Below are 16,162 nucleotides of genomic sequence, written 5' to 3' on the forward strand. Positions count from 1 at the left end.
TTGGAAGTTGTCCAGAAATATAGCCTCTCTCCCGTATATAACGATATTTATGTAGAAAAGTCAGCTGGGAAGGACACTTTTAAATAAAGTTCCTTTTTCTAAAAATATAACTGCAGTGCTATTTGTCAGTGCACAGTAAACATATAACCAGATGCTAGAGTAGCAATGAGGATAGGAGGTTGGTGGTGCCCTGAGATTATGGTTTTTATCTCCAAGATGAGAATCAGATAATGGGCTAGGTTTTAAAGATATCAAATACATCAGGGGCCAGAAGTTCAGAAAAATTGGGCTGGGAAGACTGAATTCAAAGAAAGCAGAGATTTATGAACATCAAGAGCAAATACTTTCATTTGTTGCCTGGGGCATTGGACAGGTACCACCCTACTTGTCCCCTGGCATCCCTACCCCAAGAGCCGATTCTGGTGACAGCCATGCATGACATCAGAATGACCTCCTAACTAAACCTGGACTTGGCTGAGGCTGTGAACCCCGGTGGAGTAGAAAAGGCATAGCCTTAAGTTTGACAGACCTGCTCATAATTTCAGCTCTGGCACTTACCAGCAGCTCAGTTCCCTCATCCATAACATGGGGCTGGTAACCGACCTACCTAGAAGGACTGTTGTGAGAATGGAGGGATGTCAGCTAACGCCTACGAAGTTCCTGTTGCAGGGAAGGTGCTCAGTAAATGGTAGTGGTTGTAATAATGATATCTATAGTGATAACAATGGCAACAATTATGATGACAACAACAGAATCAACACCCATAGCTTTGGGTGGTGGGGTGTTGAAGGGTCATTTTTATTCTATAAAACTCTTACTCTGCTTCCAGAAACAGGAAGAGTAGCCCAGCTGGTTCTTGTCTAACCTCCAGACTGTTATTTTATGGATCTCTGTGCCCAGACACGTGATCTTAGTTGAACGAGTCATGTCTAATTTCCCCAAAAGCAGAGCCTGAGGAAAGGACTTTGGTGCAGGTAGTTCATATAGAAGGTGAAGGAAGCGGGAGTGAAAGGACTGGGATACAATGACAAGGGAGAAGGGAGAAGGAAGAATCAACCAAAGAGTGTATTTCGAAGTCATTGGCATCAGTACACCTCTGAAAAGTGTACAGGATGCCTTCCAGCATTGTCCATGAGCACCCACCCCTCCACAGGCTGGGGATTGTCTCCAGGAGCACTAACTTCCCTGCACTCCAGGCACTTGGTTGCTGGCCAAGTCTTTTCAGAGCTTCAGAGAAGGCCTTGAGGCAGTAAATGGAAAGAAGCACAGTACACTGGAGGTGGACACTCACTGACAGGATGACTGTGTTCTCACACTTGCCACTGCTTATCTGTCAGCCTCCAGAAAATAGAACATGAACCCTGACGATAAGCCTGTGTCAGGGCTCTGCTGCTTGTTTCTGGGAACTTCGGTCTGTACACCTGACTCATTCTGCTGCTGTTTTCCTGCCACTTGCTCCACCCACCCAATGGACTTCTGCACCCCCCACCCCCTCAGTGCTGACTGCCACTGGAACCACAACTAAGCTAACCATACTACTTACAAAATTCAGCTATCCTGTAAGACCTTGGCTTACCCTGATAGACAGATCCTGTGAATGCTCCAGGTTGTTCCCAATCTCTACCTTCCCTGGAGAAATGGGATATCAATATTAAAAGTAACCATTTATTTGGGGTGCCTGGGTGGCTCAGTGGTTGAACATCCAACTTCAGCTCAGGTCGTGATCTCACAGCTCATGAATTTGAACTCCACGTTAGACTCTGTGCTGACAGATCAGAGCCTAGAGCCTCCTTCGAATTCTGTCTCTGACTCTCTCTGCCCCTCTCCCACTCATATTCTCTCTTTCTCTCTCTCTCTCTCTCTCTCTCTCTCTCTCTCTCTCTGTCTCTCTCTCAAAAATAAAAGGAATAAACATTAAAAAATTTAAGAATAAGTAACCATTTATTGAATGTTATGTACCAAGAACTGTACTATTTTTGTATGGATTTCCTTCTATGATACCTGTAACAAGCCTAGAATGTAGGCACTATTGTTATTTCCACTTTTCCACAGAAAAGGAAACTGAGTCTTAAAAAATTTGGGAAGCTTGTTCAAGGTCACACACTAGTAAATGGTGGAAACAGGAGCCTAATGATGACCTTGAACCAGTAGGATATTCATATTTGAAATAAGGATAAACTGATCCATATAACTGCATGGATGAGTGTCAAAACTATGCTAAGTTAAAGAAGCCTAACTCAAAGGGCTACATACTATATGAGTTCATTTATACTATATTCTAAAAAATGCAAAACTATAGAGACCAGAAACAGATCATAAATTGCCAAGGGCTGGGGATGGAGGAATGCAGTTGAGTACAAAGGGACACGTGGTGATTTTTGTAGGTAGTAGAAATATTTTGTATTGTGATTGGTTACATGATTGCATGCATTTGTCAAAACTCGCTAAACAATACATTTAAAATGATAATTTTTATTGAATTTAAAAAATCTTTTCTTTTTTTTAATGTTTATTTTTGGGTGACAGAAAGAGAGAGCATGAGCAGGGGAAGGGCAGAGAGAGAGACACACACACACACAGAATTCAAAGCAGTCTCAGTGTCAGCACAGAACCCAGCAGGGGGCTCGAACCCTCAAGCTGCGAGATCATGACCTGAGCCAAAGTTGGACACTTAACTAACTGAGCCACCTGGGTGTCCCTAAAATATACTTTATTTTCTAAAGAGAAATAAAGCAGACAGTAATTTTCTTCTTTCTGGGTGGGGGAGAGGTAGAGAGAGAGGGAGAGAGAGAGAGAATTCCACACAGCCTCCTTGCTGTCCGCACAGAGCCCAGTATGGGTCTCGAACTCACAAACTGTGAGATCATGACCTGAGCTGAAATCAAGAGCTGACATTTAACCGACTGATCCACCCAGGCCCCCAACAGTAATTTTCTTCTCATTGCCCCAGCAATTGCCCAACTGTGGGAATAGAAGGGAGCAAAAATCAAGGTTTCAGAGGCTTGGTGGAATAAATGAGCTAAGGTGAGAGCTCAGCATCAGGTTGCAAAGATCTGAGGAAAGAGTTCAAGGAGAGGAAATGGAAACAGTCAGCTTAACTTTCCCAAAAAGCCTGGGAGTGTGGGAAAGACAAAAGATAGACTTTGTGGGAAGACAACAGGGACAGAAAAAAAATTTTTTTCACTCAGAATGAGAAAATTTGAACCTCTTTACTTCAAGGGAGAAGCTCCTCAGTGAAAAAGAGATTAAAGGTGGAGTTTACCCATGTATTTGCCATCTCTAGCACTCTTTATTCCTTTATGTAGATCTGAGTTTACATCTATTTTCATTTCATTTCAACCAGAAGTCCCTTAGTATTTTATATACTGCAGGCATGCTGGTAATATATTAATATATTCACTCAGGTTTCATTCATCAAAAAAGTGTTTCATTTCACCCTCATTTTTGAAGGATATTTTTGCAGGATATAGAATTCAAGATTGACTGTTTTTTATTTCTTTAAGAACTTTAAAGTTGTCATTTCATTGTCTTCTGGTTTGTCTTGTTTTTGAAGCCAGCAGTCATTCTTATTTTTGTTTTTCTGATTGTAATGTGTCTTACTGGCTCTGGCTGCTTTTAAGACTTTTTTATTTTCTCTAATTATCATTAATTTATTATGATGTGGATAGATATAATTTTCTTTGTTTTTATCATGTTTGCAGTTTATTGAGCTTCTTGGATCCATAGGTTGATATTTTTCATCAAATTTGGGGTAATTTCAGGCATTATTTCTTTAAATATTTTTATACCTAATCTCCCTATCCTCTCCTTCTGGGATTCCAATAACCCTTATATTAAACAACTCATTGTTGTTCCAAAGATCACTGAGACTCTAGTTCATTTTTTTTTTTTTAGGTTTTTCTCTGTTTCATTTTAAATTGTTTCTATCACCCTGTCTTTAAGTTTATAGACCTTTTTCTTTGCCATACCCGAATACAGATATTATATTTTCCAAGTCTAGAACTTCCACTGGGTTTTTAAAAATAGTTTCTTTCTCTGCTGAGAGTCCTCATCTGTTTACCCATTATGTCCATCTCTTCCTTTAAGTCCTTCAACTTGAGAGTAGGTGTTTTAAGGTCTTTGTGTGGTAATCCTGACATATCCATCATCTCAAGAAGTCTTTCTTTTGGCTGTTTTTTCTCATGATTATAGGTCATATTTTCCTGCTTCTGTACTTGTTAGTAATTTTTTATTGTATGATGGAAATTGGTGAGTAACTGAATTTGTTATCTTCTTCTAAAGAGAAAGGAGTTTTGATCTAGCAGATGGTTAATTTACTGGTATATCTACTTCTTTCACTTTTGAGGCTTGTTTTCTAAGCTTTCTTAGGGTGAGTCCAGAGTAGCCCTTACTCTAGTGTGAAAGTATTTTTCTCCTAAGTTGTGGCTTTTCCACAAATATAAATTGTGAATGCCCAGAATGGCCAGCAAGGTTTCTCAAATATGGATAGTTGGAAGTCCTACATCTTCAGCATTGTGTGACTTCTGCACTCTCCATCCAGCTCTTAGCTCCTCAGTAGCTATATTTCCCAGGTTTGTGAAGTTCTGTCCTGCACATGTACAACTTCGTGTTTGGGCAAAGACATAAAGGGACTCCTATGCATATTTATGAAGTTCCTCCTTTGTGGCATTCTTACTAGTATATTCTTACCCATCGACCTCAGCATCTTCAAGTTCCTGTCTTTGCCTCCTCAGCTGAGCCAGACTGTCATGCTCTGCTGTCTTCCACCTTCCTATACCACAGACCAGAAAATGCCCAGGACAAACATAGGGCTCACCTCTTTCCCTTATCTCAAGGGTCACAGTATTTTTGCTGTCTATTTTCTAACACCTGAAAATTGGTGCTTCACATATTTTACCTGATTTTATAGTCACTTATATTGAGAGGGCCAGCCCAGTGCCATTTATTCCTTCAGAGTCAGAAGCAGAAGTTGTGTTAGCGTGTATAAATGTGGAGGTTGTCTATAGATAAAACTATCTTATTGTCTTCTCTACTTCACATTGCCTTCAAGATAAAAACTTTTTATTAAGACATTCATATCCCTTCTGATATGCCTGGCTAACTGGCTTCCTCACTGATCATCCCTTCTTTACAAATACACTCTCTCTCTCTCTCTCTCGCTCTCTTCACTTTGACCTACCTTGTGTTTTACATGTACTCCTGGCTTTCTGGTATGCTATGCTTTTGCACATACTGGCTCTTCTACAAAAATACCCTCCCCTTTCTCCTTAATTGCCTTGTCAACTCCCACTTATCCTTTAGAAGGTAGCTCAGCTGTCATCTCCTCCAGAAAGCTCTCTCTAGTACAGTCTGGGATAAATATCCCTCATGTGTGCTATTGTGTCACTCTGCTTTGCCTTTATCCAAGCTATATTATGTACACTTCATTGTAATTGCCTGTTGTGACCTGTCTTCCATACCTTCCCCCCATCCTCCAGACTGAACATCTTAAGGAGCAGGTCTAAGTCTGATTCTGCTCAGAGACTCCAGGGCCTAGCACAGATTTTGCCAATCTTTTTCTATGAAGGACCAGATAGTAAATATTTTACAGTTTGCAGGCCAGCCAGTGTCTGTTATAACTACTCAACTCTGCCACCATAGCAGGAAAGCAGCCATGAACAACACATAAATAATTGTGAAATATAAAACTTCATTGGAAAAAAAAAAAAAAACAGGCAGTGGGCTGTGGCTCGCTGGTTTCTAACCTAGCATATAGTATCCCTAGTAAACATTTATTTAGTGAATGAATTAATAGAATAGAATATTATTATTGGAAGCCTCAGAGGAAACGCAAAAGGATACAACAAATTGTGTCAGTGCCAGGGTTTTCCCTAGAATGGAAACGTGACACTTTCCTTAAGACCTTAAGGAAAGAAAAAAGACTAGCTGAGTTAAGAAGGCAGAAAGATAGAAAGTTGAGGAATTTCTGGCCAAATTGACAGATCTTCCCATGCAGGGTTTTTTCCAGGAGGCCATACCGGGATGGGATCCTGAAAAACAGAATAGCTTGGTCAGAGTGAGTTCCTGAAGTAGCCAAGCACAGGAAGAGCCAGAGGGCAAGTACCAGCTGCGTTCTGGGCAGCACCCAGGGGCAAACCCAGAGGAGCCAAGTTCTGTAGCTGAATCCAAGGCATCGAAACCCCAAGCAGATTCTGGAACTGAGCCCAGGGAGAGAATAACAAGGGCAAGAGGGAAGTGAGATCCAAGACAACTTTTATGAATAGGGCTGGCAGGTCCACAGCATTTTTCAGTTGGTCACTGGCTACATGATGCCTAGATAAGTCTGTGGTTGGGTTAACCTTGGTCTTCTCAGAGGAGTTAAGTGAGAAGGTTGTCCATTTAGAGATGAAAGGACGAGAAGTGTCTGGAACTTAGGGATTGGAGAAGCTCTGGTTCAGCAGATCCATAAGGACCCATCCAGGGCTAGAACCCAAAGATTTGCTGAGATACATTGGGTGAGGCTGAGGTTGGGTAGTGGGAGTTTGTAGCAATGTAGACACTGAGGTTGTAGGACATTCTCCAGTGAAGCGCCATGAATGTTATGTCAAGGAATTATATGGATGACTTTCTGCAGGACTGAGATTGGCAAGGGAATGCAGCCACTGGCAAAGCAGGCTAGGAAATCTGGGCTGTTACTGAATACCTGTCATGCACAGAACACTTCACAGAATCCGTGTACATATAACATGCCGCCTTCTGCATAAGACAAAAAGCCAGACATGGTTCTTCTTTCATCAGTAATGGTCTTTTAGGCATCATTGTGAATGTAGGCATCACTGGTGATTTAGCACCAGCAATGACAACAGAAAAAGTGTCAGAAGTGAGATTACTGCACATATATTCAGTATATCTCTTTGGAGGGGCTTTTCACACAAATGCACCTGGTTGGCTATCAGTATCTCAAACTCGCATGTCTGATCATTTCCTCCTCCCAGCTTTCCACCTGGACCCAGGTATGTGTAGGCCGCTAGAATACTGCTGGAGCCAGAGAGAGGCGTGCTAAAACTAAAGAGCTGTGTAGCCTTATCTGAGAGCCAAAGAGGTTAGCAATAGTCTTCGTTTCTCTGCCCCTGCCCCTTCCCTCAAGACTAAAGCCCTAGAGTTTCACCAAGGACCTCAGCTGTAGCCTTCCTAAGTATTCCTTTAAGAAAGCCACAAGTATGTACCTTGTCTCCCTATCCCCAGGCTTCCTGATACCTGGGGTTTCTCCTTCTCTTTCCTCCCTTATTTCCTGGAGGGTGCTGGGGCCCAGTGCTGAACCTCTCTATGTCCCAGCTAAGTGGATGTGCTAACCACCTCATTCTCAGGCCCCAGACTACTGAGTCCCATTTAGATGATTCCCTCCTGTTTTTTCTTTCAGTTTCAGGACCTTGTATCTGTCATTCCGTCATCTCTAGCCACCAATTCTAAACCAAGCTGCCTTCCAACCACCTGCTCAGATCTTTTTTACTTCCCATGCCTTCCAGAAACCTTTCTGGATTTGCCCCCATCCTATTCACATTTAATTTGACTGGCTAATATTTATCAAGCCCATTTTATGTTCCAGCCACTAGTCATGACTTCGTGGACCTCAGCCTCAGAACCACACCAGGAGACTGGTCATATCAATATCCAGAGGAAGAAAATGAGGTTGAGAGTGATTACTGACATAGCCTATCTAGAACTGAGCTTCAGAACTGAGCCTAGAACACACAGTGGTCTGATTCAAAAACCAGAGCTTTAACTACTTCACCAAACTGCCTCCCAAAGACTGTCCAGTCTTCCCTCTTATTGGCTCATACCTCTGATCCTGTGTTTCTGTTTCCTCTCTGCTGTTCCCAGAGTCAAACCCTACACAACGCACGCAGGAATTGTTGCGGTGTCTCCTCACTCTGGGCCTTCTCCCTTCCCAACACTGGGCACATCCTGGACGTGGTGTGGTGGAGTGGAGAGCGCGGCTCTGGCACCAGACAGATTTGACCTTGAATCCCAGTGTCCTCACTCATCTACTCTTTGATCTTGGGTTAGCTCACTTAACTTCTCTGAGTCTGGGTTTCCACATGTGAAAAATGGGAATTCTTATAGCCTCTTTATTAAGGAAGTTGTTGTTGTTGTTGTTGTTGTTGTTGTTGTTGTTGTTGTTCTTCTTCTTCTTCTTCTTCTTCTTCTTCTTCTTCTTCTTCTTCTTCTTCGAGTGTTTACTCAAAATATAGATAATGTAGGTCAATCCTTAGCACAGTGCCTGGCACTTAGTGAAGGGTCAATACATGCTAAGTATTGGCATTTGATTCTTCCCAGAAAGAAACTTCCGTCATGTTTCCCTCCTTTCACAGTGGGCACTCAGTATCCTTCTTGACCCAGTCCTGACTTTCTCCTTCATCTTATCTCTTTGCCTTCTCTACCTCAAGTCCACCAAATAGTCTCCTCTATTTCCTGACCTCTCGGTGGGATGTAGGGAAAAGAACGTGTGCTCTGAGGTCAGGCAGACCTGGGTTTGAACACCAGTTTTGACCCTTGCTAGCTTTGTGAGCTTTGGCAGGTTCCTTAACATCTCTAGGTCTCAGTTTTCTTATCTATAAAGTGAGAATGAGGTTGTAGTGAGGATTACACCTACGAAAGCATTACACCTGACACCTCATAGGTGTTTAATCCTCATATGTATGTCATTACCAGAACCCCTGCTCCTCCTGTCCTGCCAATCTTCCGTGGGAGCCTCCTTCCACTGGACAGTCTCAATGATCTTCCGTATTCTTTTAGATTCCTCTTGCAAATTCCCATAATGCTTTCCATCCGTAATAGTACCGAGACCTTTGCTTTGTATGGTTCTTTAAAGTTTTCGTAGTTCTTTCCAAAACCAGCCCAATTAATTTGCACAACTCTGGGAGATAGTCCAGCTAGTAATGATTACCCCTATCTTTAAAAGGTAAACTGAGGCTCTGAGAGAGTGAATGACTGATTCATGGTCATGCGTAGAGGCCTGGAGCCCACTTCTTCCGGCTCTTGGTCACCAATGCCTCTCTTCCTGTACCATTCTGCACCTGAGTGACTGCCATTCACCTGAAGTCATCGCCCTTTCTAATGTTGTGGATTGTTTTCCATGGGTACCTGCCTTGTCTCCCCAGGGAGAAGTCTGGTCCCTGCCCCTGGCCTAGTGCCTTGCAGATATCTGTTATATGGTTGATGTCATTCAGTGGATTGGAATTTGATTTAATGTGATATGTTGCAAGACCATTGTAGGAAACTAACAACTAAATTGATCAGAAAGTCGAACTGGTACAATGACATTTTATTCAAGTGTAAGGAACCACAAAGACAGATCCCACTCTTGCGACACCTGCCTCTCTGCACTCATGCCTTTAGACTTTGATTCCTTGGATTTGGGGACTTTGGAGTTGCCTGCTCCATCCTCTCTGCTCTGTGATCTTGTTTCTATAATATCCCTGACCATGCTGGATTGTGAGTAATCTGCTGAACCATCTGTTTCCCCACCCCCAGGCCGTGAGTCCCTCCAGGGCAAGCACCTTATCCAATTCCTGTCAGTGTCCAGGACCTGCCACTGTGCTTGGCACATAGTAAATGGAAGTTGAATGAATAAATCAGAAAGACCCATCTGGGTCCATCCCCTCATCTCCCTATGATTGTGCTCATTCCTATTCTCTTATTCCATAGTACATAGATTTCTTATCGCCTATACTGAATAAAAGGCAGGTTTCTTGTTTTACTCATTTTGTAGCCTCCCTAACAACCAGGAAAGGAGGAAACTATAATTATTGAGTGTCTATTGTGTGCCAGTAGTGATTTCATATATTATCTCATCTTTTAAAAATTGAATTTAATTCTTATAATAGGTCAGTAAGATAGGCATTATCATCTTTGAATTACAGAGGAAGGAGCGGAGACTCAGGGAAATAAAGTAATTGGAATTTGACCAAGTTTACATAGCTAGAAAGTGGCAATGCTAGCATTTGAGTCCTTGTAAGACCAATGCCTCTCTTTTTCGTTGCTGCTTGGTGTTTGTTTTTTAACAGCATGCAGGTTAGCTGAGTGTGTTAGCCCAATAGGTGTCAGGAACTCTGCCGAGCTGAAACTTGAATTTAATCATATTGAATCAAATCTGTGCAAGCCTGCTCCCAAATGCTTCGAGCACATATACTGCCACCTTCCCCTTTGACTGTTTGGGTGAAATGCTTTTGAAAACATGGGCTAAGCATTCTCAATGCATCAGACACAGTGCTAGGCACTAGGGACAGCACTGAGGACAGGTCTCCTCAGGGAGGTTATAGTCTGGTGGGGAAACAGACATGTAACAGTGATCATAAATGTTATCTGTGCCATGGGGAGACGGGAGACAAGGCTTAGGTCAGTCTGGGGACTCCTGGGGGATTCTGGGTAAGTCATGAAGGAGGGATGAGAGTTGGCCAAGCCAGGCAGGAGGAGAGCATAGAGGTAACAGCGTGTGCTAAGCCCCTGAGGTGCAGAATTGCAGGCAGGATGGGTCTGGGAAAAGGGGGCATTTTGGTAGAACAAGGCAGAAGAAGCAAGAGACGCTGAAGCTGGTCTCCCTGTGTTCACAGCGTGAACCAAAGGTCACATGTGGCTCCCAGCCCTTGGCCTTACATAAGTAGTGCTCTTGGCTTAGATGACAACCAGGAGAGTCTCCTCACCCAGGAAGTGAGTTACAGAAAAAGCTGGCAGCATATCCATCTGTCTTCTCTAGGGAAATGATGGATGAACACAGGGTTTGCATTTCCCTGATGTGTAGGAAATGAGCAGGCGATTGGGCAGGCTTACACAGTGACATCATGTGCCTGGGGCAGGGCCCGGCAGCCCTCAGCAGGCTGGGAGGGTGGCTTTGTGCCCGTGTTCTTGACGGGCGCCTGGAGCAGAGGGCTCTGGGGTAGCAGGGAGCTCGTGTAAACCGGATCTGGCCCTGTTCAGAAGGGTTTTCTTACGTGGTAGAGTAAAGCAGAGAGTTCTGTCACCCCGGGCCACAGGGGAGTGAGCTGCAATTGTTACTTGTGTCCACCCAGTTCGAGTTTTCCTCCTCACTATGCCTGAAAATGTCCTTTAACTCAGGGCTTTGTTAACCAACCAAAGAATGGCTGAGAACTGACCTGGCCTTATGATGGACTATATGCTCATTAACCAGCATATACACATATATATACATCAATACTCATCACAGGCAGAAACAAACCCAGTGAAGTGCTGATGTTGACTCTCCGTTCCTCTCCCTCCTCCCCCTGGCACTTGGAAGACCCCTCAGTCAGTTTTGCCTTGGTCCTGTCCAGATCTTGTTCTGTTCTCCCCCCACATCACCCACTGGTTCCCTCCTGCACCTCCCTCCGCGTTCATCCACGTCACCCTGATGTCATCCTCCTCGCCACGTCACCCTTCCCTCCTGTAGGCACCCTCCCCCGTGATCCTCACCAGACCGCTGTGGACCAGTCCCTTCCACATACCCAGACCACCTCTCCCCATCCTCTCCCATGGCTAGTCTGCCTACCCCTCATCCTGGAAGGCACAGAAAAGCCAGCTCAAAGCCAACCATGCTTATTTCCAAGAGCTTCCCAAGCCCACACTCATTCCCTCTACCCTTTGCTCCTTGCTCTCCCCCCACAGCCCCACACTCCCCTTTTGCTCCCTCTAATGCATTCTTCACACGGCTGCCTAGATGACTTATCTAAAATTCAACTGCGAGTACGCCATTCCCCTGCTCAGGACCCTTCAGTGATTTCAGACCCTTTCAAATGGCATCCAAACTCCTGAGGCATGCGAGGCAGAGCCATCCATGAGCAGGCTCCTTTCTACCTCCCTGGCATCGTTTCCTACCTCTCCCCTGACAGTTGGTGACACAGCGATGCTAAATTACTTATGGCTCCCCAAACACACTGTGTTATTTAATGGTTCTGAGTCTGCCAGAAATAGCCTCTCCTCTCTATTCAGTCTTACAAATCTGATCAGCCTTTAAAAGTCTCGCTTCAACCCTTCCCTGAAACCCAGAATGATTTCTGTCTATTGTTGTCCTGTCTGCATATTCCCAAGACCTTCTTGTTTACAGCAATGGTTTTATTCATCCCTGAATAGCACAGGGCCTAACACAGAGTGGGGGCTTAGCCGGTGCTGGTTGAATAATTGTCCAATTACACTTTCTTTGCCACATTTAAGGGACTCGTGCATTAGCCACAGCCACACTGATACCTGCCTTCTGATTGGCTTTCCCAGGTCGGGCCAATCACTGGTCTGCAATCATTGGTGGATCCCACTCCAAGAATTACGTGCTATGGGAGTACGGAGGATATGCGAGCGAAGGTGTCAAACAAGTTGCAGAATTGGGCTCACCTGTGAAAATGGAGGAAGAAATTCGGCAACAGGTAAGAAAAACAATCACAGAATGACCCCAAACCAGGAGTGCAGTCAAAACATCCCTTAGATTTCTTTCCTGGGGGCTTGAAATTCACAGTACAATGTGCTGGAGAATTGGTGCCCTAGGAAGCAAAATCTATTTGCTGAGTTTGGGGGTTTATGTCAATGTGAGGACAGAGACACACATGTCTATCCTGTTGTCTCAGATTTTCCCCGACTGTATTGGCAGTTTCTTCAGTGTGTACTAAAATCGGCTGCTGTGGCCACGTTTTGGGATGCGGCCTCCTGAGAGTCAATGCGGTTGGTTATGGTTTTCTTGCTATGATCCTTGAGAGGGTCGCAGGAGTGACCCTGAAGTTGCCCACACCAGAATCACTATTCCAAAAATACACTGCATATCAGCCCATGCTTTTTGCGACTATGCCTCCAGGTGTTTAACAAGTTAGTTGGTCATTAGTTGTAATAATTAGGGACTGAGGATCTTTTATGTACCATGTACTGTGTGCCACGGGGCCAGGAACTGTACCATTATCTAGCCACGCCCCCCCCCATCCCATTGAGAGTTAAGGGAGAAATAGCCCATCGTTCTTTTTGATTTGCTTGGCTGACGGTGCTATCGTCCCTCATTCAAAGCACTAGAAAGAGGCCGAAGAAGCATCTGGCAAGAAGCGCTGCCATTTTTCCACGGCCATTCACAGGCTGTACTGTGGAGAGGTGATGGGCCAGCTTTGGCTGGTACCACGCACTCACAGAAGCCCTTCAGGCCTGAGAGGGCCCACTGGGCAGATACGGCTCACTGCTCACAAGTGCTCAGGAGGGAGTAAGAAAGGAGCAAGGGCGTGCTTGGAATGTGGTCATTTCAGAGCACAGGTCACTGCGAGGCTGTCCCACATCTCCTGAGACTGCAGGAGGCCCTGGGGACCTGCCTCAGGACGTGTGTGTGCCCACAGGCCTGAGCAGCACAGGAGGGCAAGCTAAGCTGAGGCCCCCGGTGCCTCTCTGTGAAGTCTCCCGTCGGGACTCCAGGCTGCCCACAAACTTTAAACTGAACGCAGCACAGGTCACCCTGACTCCTCCTATAATCTCCTGAAGAATCCTTTTGGACCAGAATCCAAAAATTCCCAGGAATTAGCTTATGTTTTTTATTAATTTGATTTAAAGCCTTTTCTTCACTCTTGGGAAAAAATGTCTAACCAGATGTTTCAAGATTGCATGTTATTCATCACAAGTGTATCCAACCAACTAGCTCGTATTTCCCAGACTCTGGCCGGCATGCTCATAACTCACCTTGCTCGTGTACCTACACCTGTAAGGCCATGGAAGACACCACCTTTTTTTTTTTTAACTTTGTTTATTTATTTTTGGGAGTGCAAGTGGGGGAGGGGCAGAGAGAGAAAAAGAGAGAGAGAATCTCAAGCAGGCTCCACACTGTCAGTGCAGAGCCCAGTGCAGGGCTCAAACCCGCAAACCGTGAGATCATGACCTGAGCTGAAGTCAGCTGCGTAACCGACTGAGCCACCCAGGCACCCTGGAAGGCATTGTCTTGGTCCTAATCTGTCCAGCCTGTCGTGGGGGAGGATCCTTTGCGATCCTGAGGGTCCACGTTCCTGGTTCTCAAGCACAGGATTCTGGTACACTGGCTTGGCAAGTTCCGTTGTGTGGTATGATAAAACACACACACACACACACACACACACACACACACACACACACACACATTACAAATAATAGTTGAAACACTGAAGTTTGAAAATAAGTTAGGTCAAGGTCAAGGCCATCTTCTTAATAATGCCAGTCTCATTCGGTGTCCTTCTCAAGAGATTCCTGGAGAGAAGGGAAGCATGTATGAATCATGAGAAACTGGGACCAGTTGTGCCAGCAGACATTATTTATCATGTGTCATAGCAGCAAAAAGGTTGGAAGCTGATGGATGGGGCCCCCAGCCTTAGAACATCCCCCTTAGGAAAACATTCTTTGCTTGGTGTGTTCCTAACCAGCACACATGGGATTAGCTATCTAATCCCACAGTCTGCCTATCCCAGCTGGCTAGTATTCCTGACATTAAACCATAATAGGTTTAATTATGAATACTGCACCTGGGAGTTAAAATCCCACTGAGCATTATCTCGGGGTCTATCACTGTCTTTCAGGCCCCCTGGTGCGGGTGTCTACTTTTAGCACTCATGTCTAGTCCGAGAAGACAGTAGTATTATCCCTGTTTTACTGATAAGGAGACTGAGCCCCAGTCAACAGCCAGAGAATACTGGAAGTTAAACCCAAATCTGTCTTGCTCCAAAGCTTGTACACAGTACCATATATATAATTTGCAAGGCCTAGTGCAAAGTGGGGCCCCTTGTTCAAGACTTAAGAATTCTAAGATGGTGCTGCTGTAAGAGATGATGTAAGAGAGAGATGTAAGAGAGAGAGCACGCGCGCATGTGAGTGGAGAAGAGGCAGAGAGAGAGGGAGAGAGAATCCCAAGCAGGCTCTGCACTGACAGTGCGGGGCTCAATCCCACAAACCATGAGATCATGACCTGAGCCGAGATCGAGAGTCGGACACTCAACTGACTGAGCCACCCAGGCACCCGATGCTGTGAATTTCATAGCACAGGGCCCTGAGAGCCTGCTGGTCACACACCCTTGAAGGTGGCCCTGCCAGTCCACTTGCCTGCTCGGTACAGCTGCCTCACAGAGAAACCCCTCTCACCAGCCTCTGAAATAATCCCTGTTTCCAGAGCTCCACTAGCAGTGCATCAAGCCCCAGAGCCCCTTGGAAAGTCAGCCAGAGAGTGATTTCCAGGCCCCTTTAGTTCCAAACCATTCATAATTCTCAATATTGTTCCCTGCAAACACATAATTTATTATATTTTTCTGTAAGTCAGGTAAGAAACAACATAAAAAAGAGCAAGAATATGAATCCTTCCAGAATATAAAAGTGTCCTCTGAATAACTGGGAACTTGTTTGAACACATCTACAAACTAACACAGTGTTCTCAGCCTTTAATGCCTTATATCCTACCAATCACTCTATCAAAGAACCTGAGTCCAACCAGGATGGGGGAAAAAAAAAAGCCCTTTTTTCCCAAGAAAGACTTTTATGTGCTTACTAGCATTCTCTTATTATAGACTTATCGCTCACCTGTAAGTTTCAAGGGCATTAAAAATCACAGTAGAGGGGCGCCTGGGTGGCGCAGTCGGTTAAGCGTCCGACTTCAGCCAGGTCACGATCTCGCAGTCCGTGGGTTCGAGCCCCGCGTCAGGCTCTGGGCTGATGGCTCAGAGCCTGGAGCCTGTTTCCGATTCTGTGTCTCCCTCTCTCTCTGCCCCTCCCCCGTTCATGCTCTGTCTCTCTCTGTCCCACAAATAAATAAACGTTGAAAAAAATTAAAAAAAAAAATCACAGTAGATATTGTTGGAGGTAAATCTTATGCTAATGGATTTCAAACACAAATGAACAAAAATAATAACCCCATTAGTAGTGGAAAATTGTAATAATATTGTTGAGTATAAATTTTACTGTTACTCTAACTGCAAAATGGCAAGAAAATTAATGAAAAATCACCATCACGTTATTGGCTATACCACTGATGGCCAGAAAGAGACGAGGAAATGCCCAATGCACACTTCTTAGTGGACAGAGTGTCCTGATGACCAGTGGGGACTGTGGATTAGAAATACTGAGCTCAGGCTAGACCAACAAGTCACAAAGAGGTAACCCAAGGCAGGTGGAGGCAGTAGAGAATGTTAGATCAACTTGTAGGTGGACCCAGGAACTA

General features: G+C 44.7%; 1 protein-coding gene across 6 annotated transcripts in view; it reads left to right on the forward strand.

Moving 5' to 3' along the window:
• Nucleotides 1-16,162, forward strand: part of SPON1 (spondin 1) — a 261,400-nt gene that overhangs the window by 135,670 nt on the left and 109,568 nt on the right. For all 6 annotated transcript variants that reach the window (XM_023239596.2, XM_045038988.1, XM_045038989.1 and 3 more), the window contains exon 6: nucleotides 12,244-12,392. In XM_023239596.2, the coding sequence (XP_023095364.1) occupies nucleotides 12,244-12,392 (149 nt within the window). The remainder of the gene's footprint in view (nucleotides 1-12,243; nucleotides 12,393-16,162) is intronic.

Source organism: Felis catus, chromosome D1 (assembly GCF_018350175.1).
Source record: "Felis catus isolate Fca126 chromosome D1, F.catus_Fca126_mat1.0, whole genome shotgun sequence".
Classification (NCBI taxonomy): Eukaryota; Metazoa; Chordata; class Mammalia; order Carnivora; family Felidae; genus Felis; species Felis catus.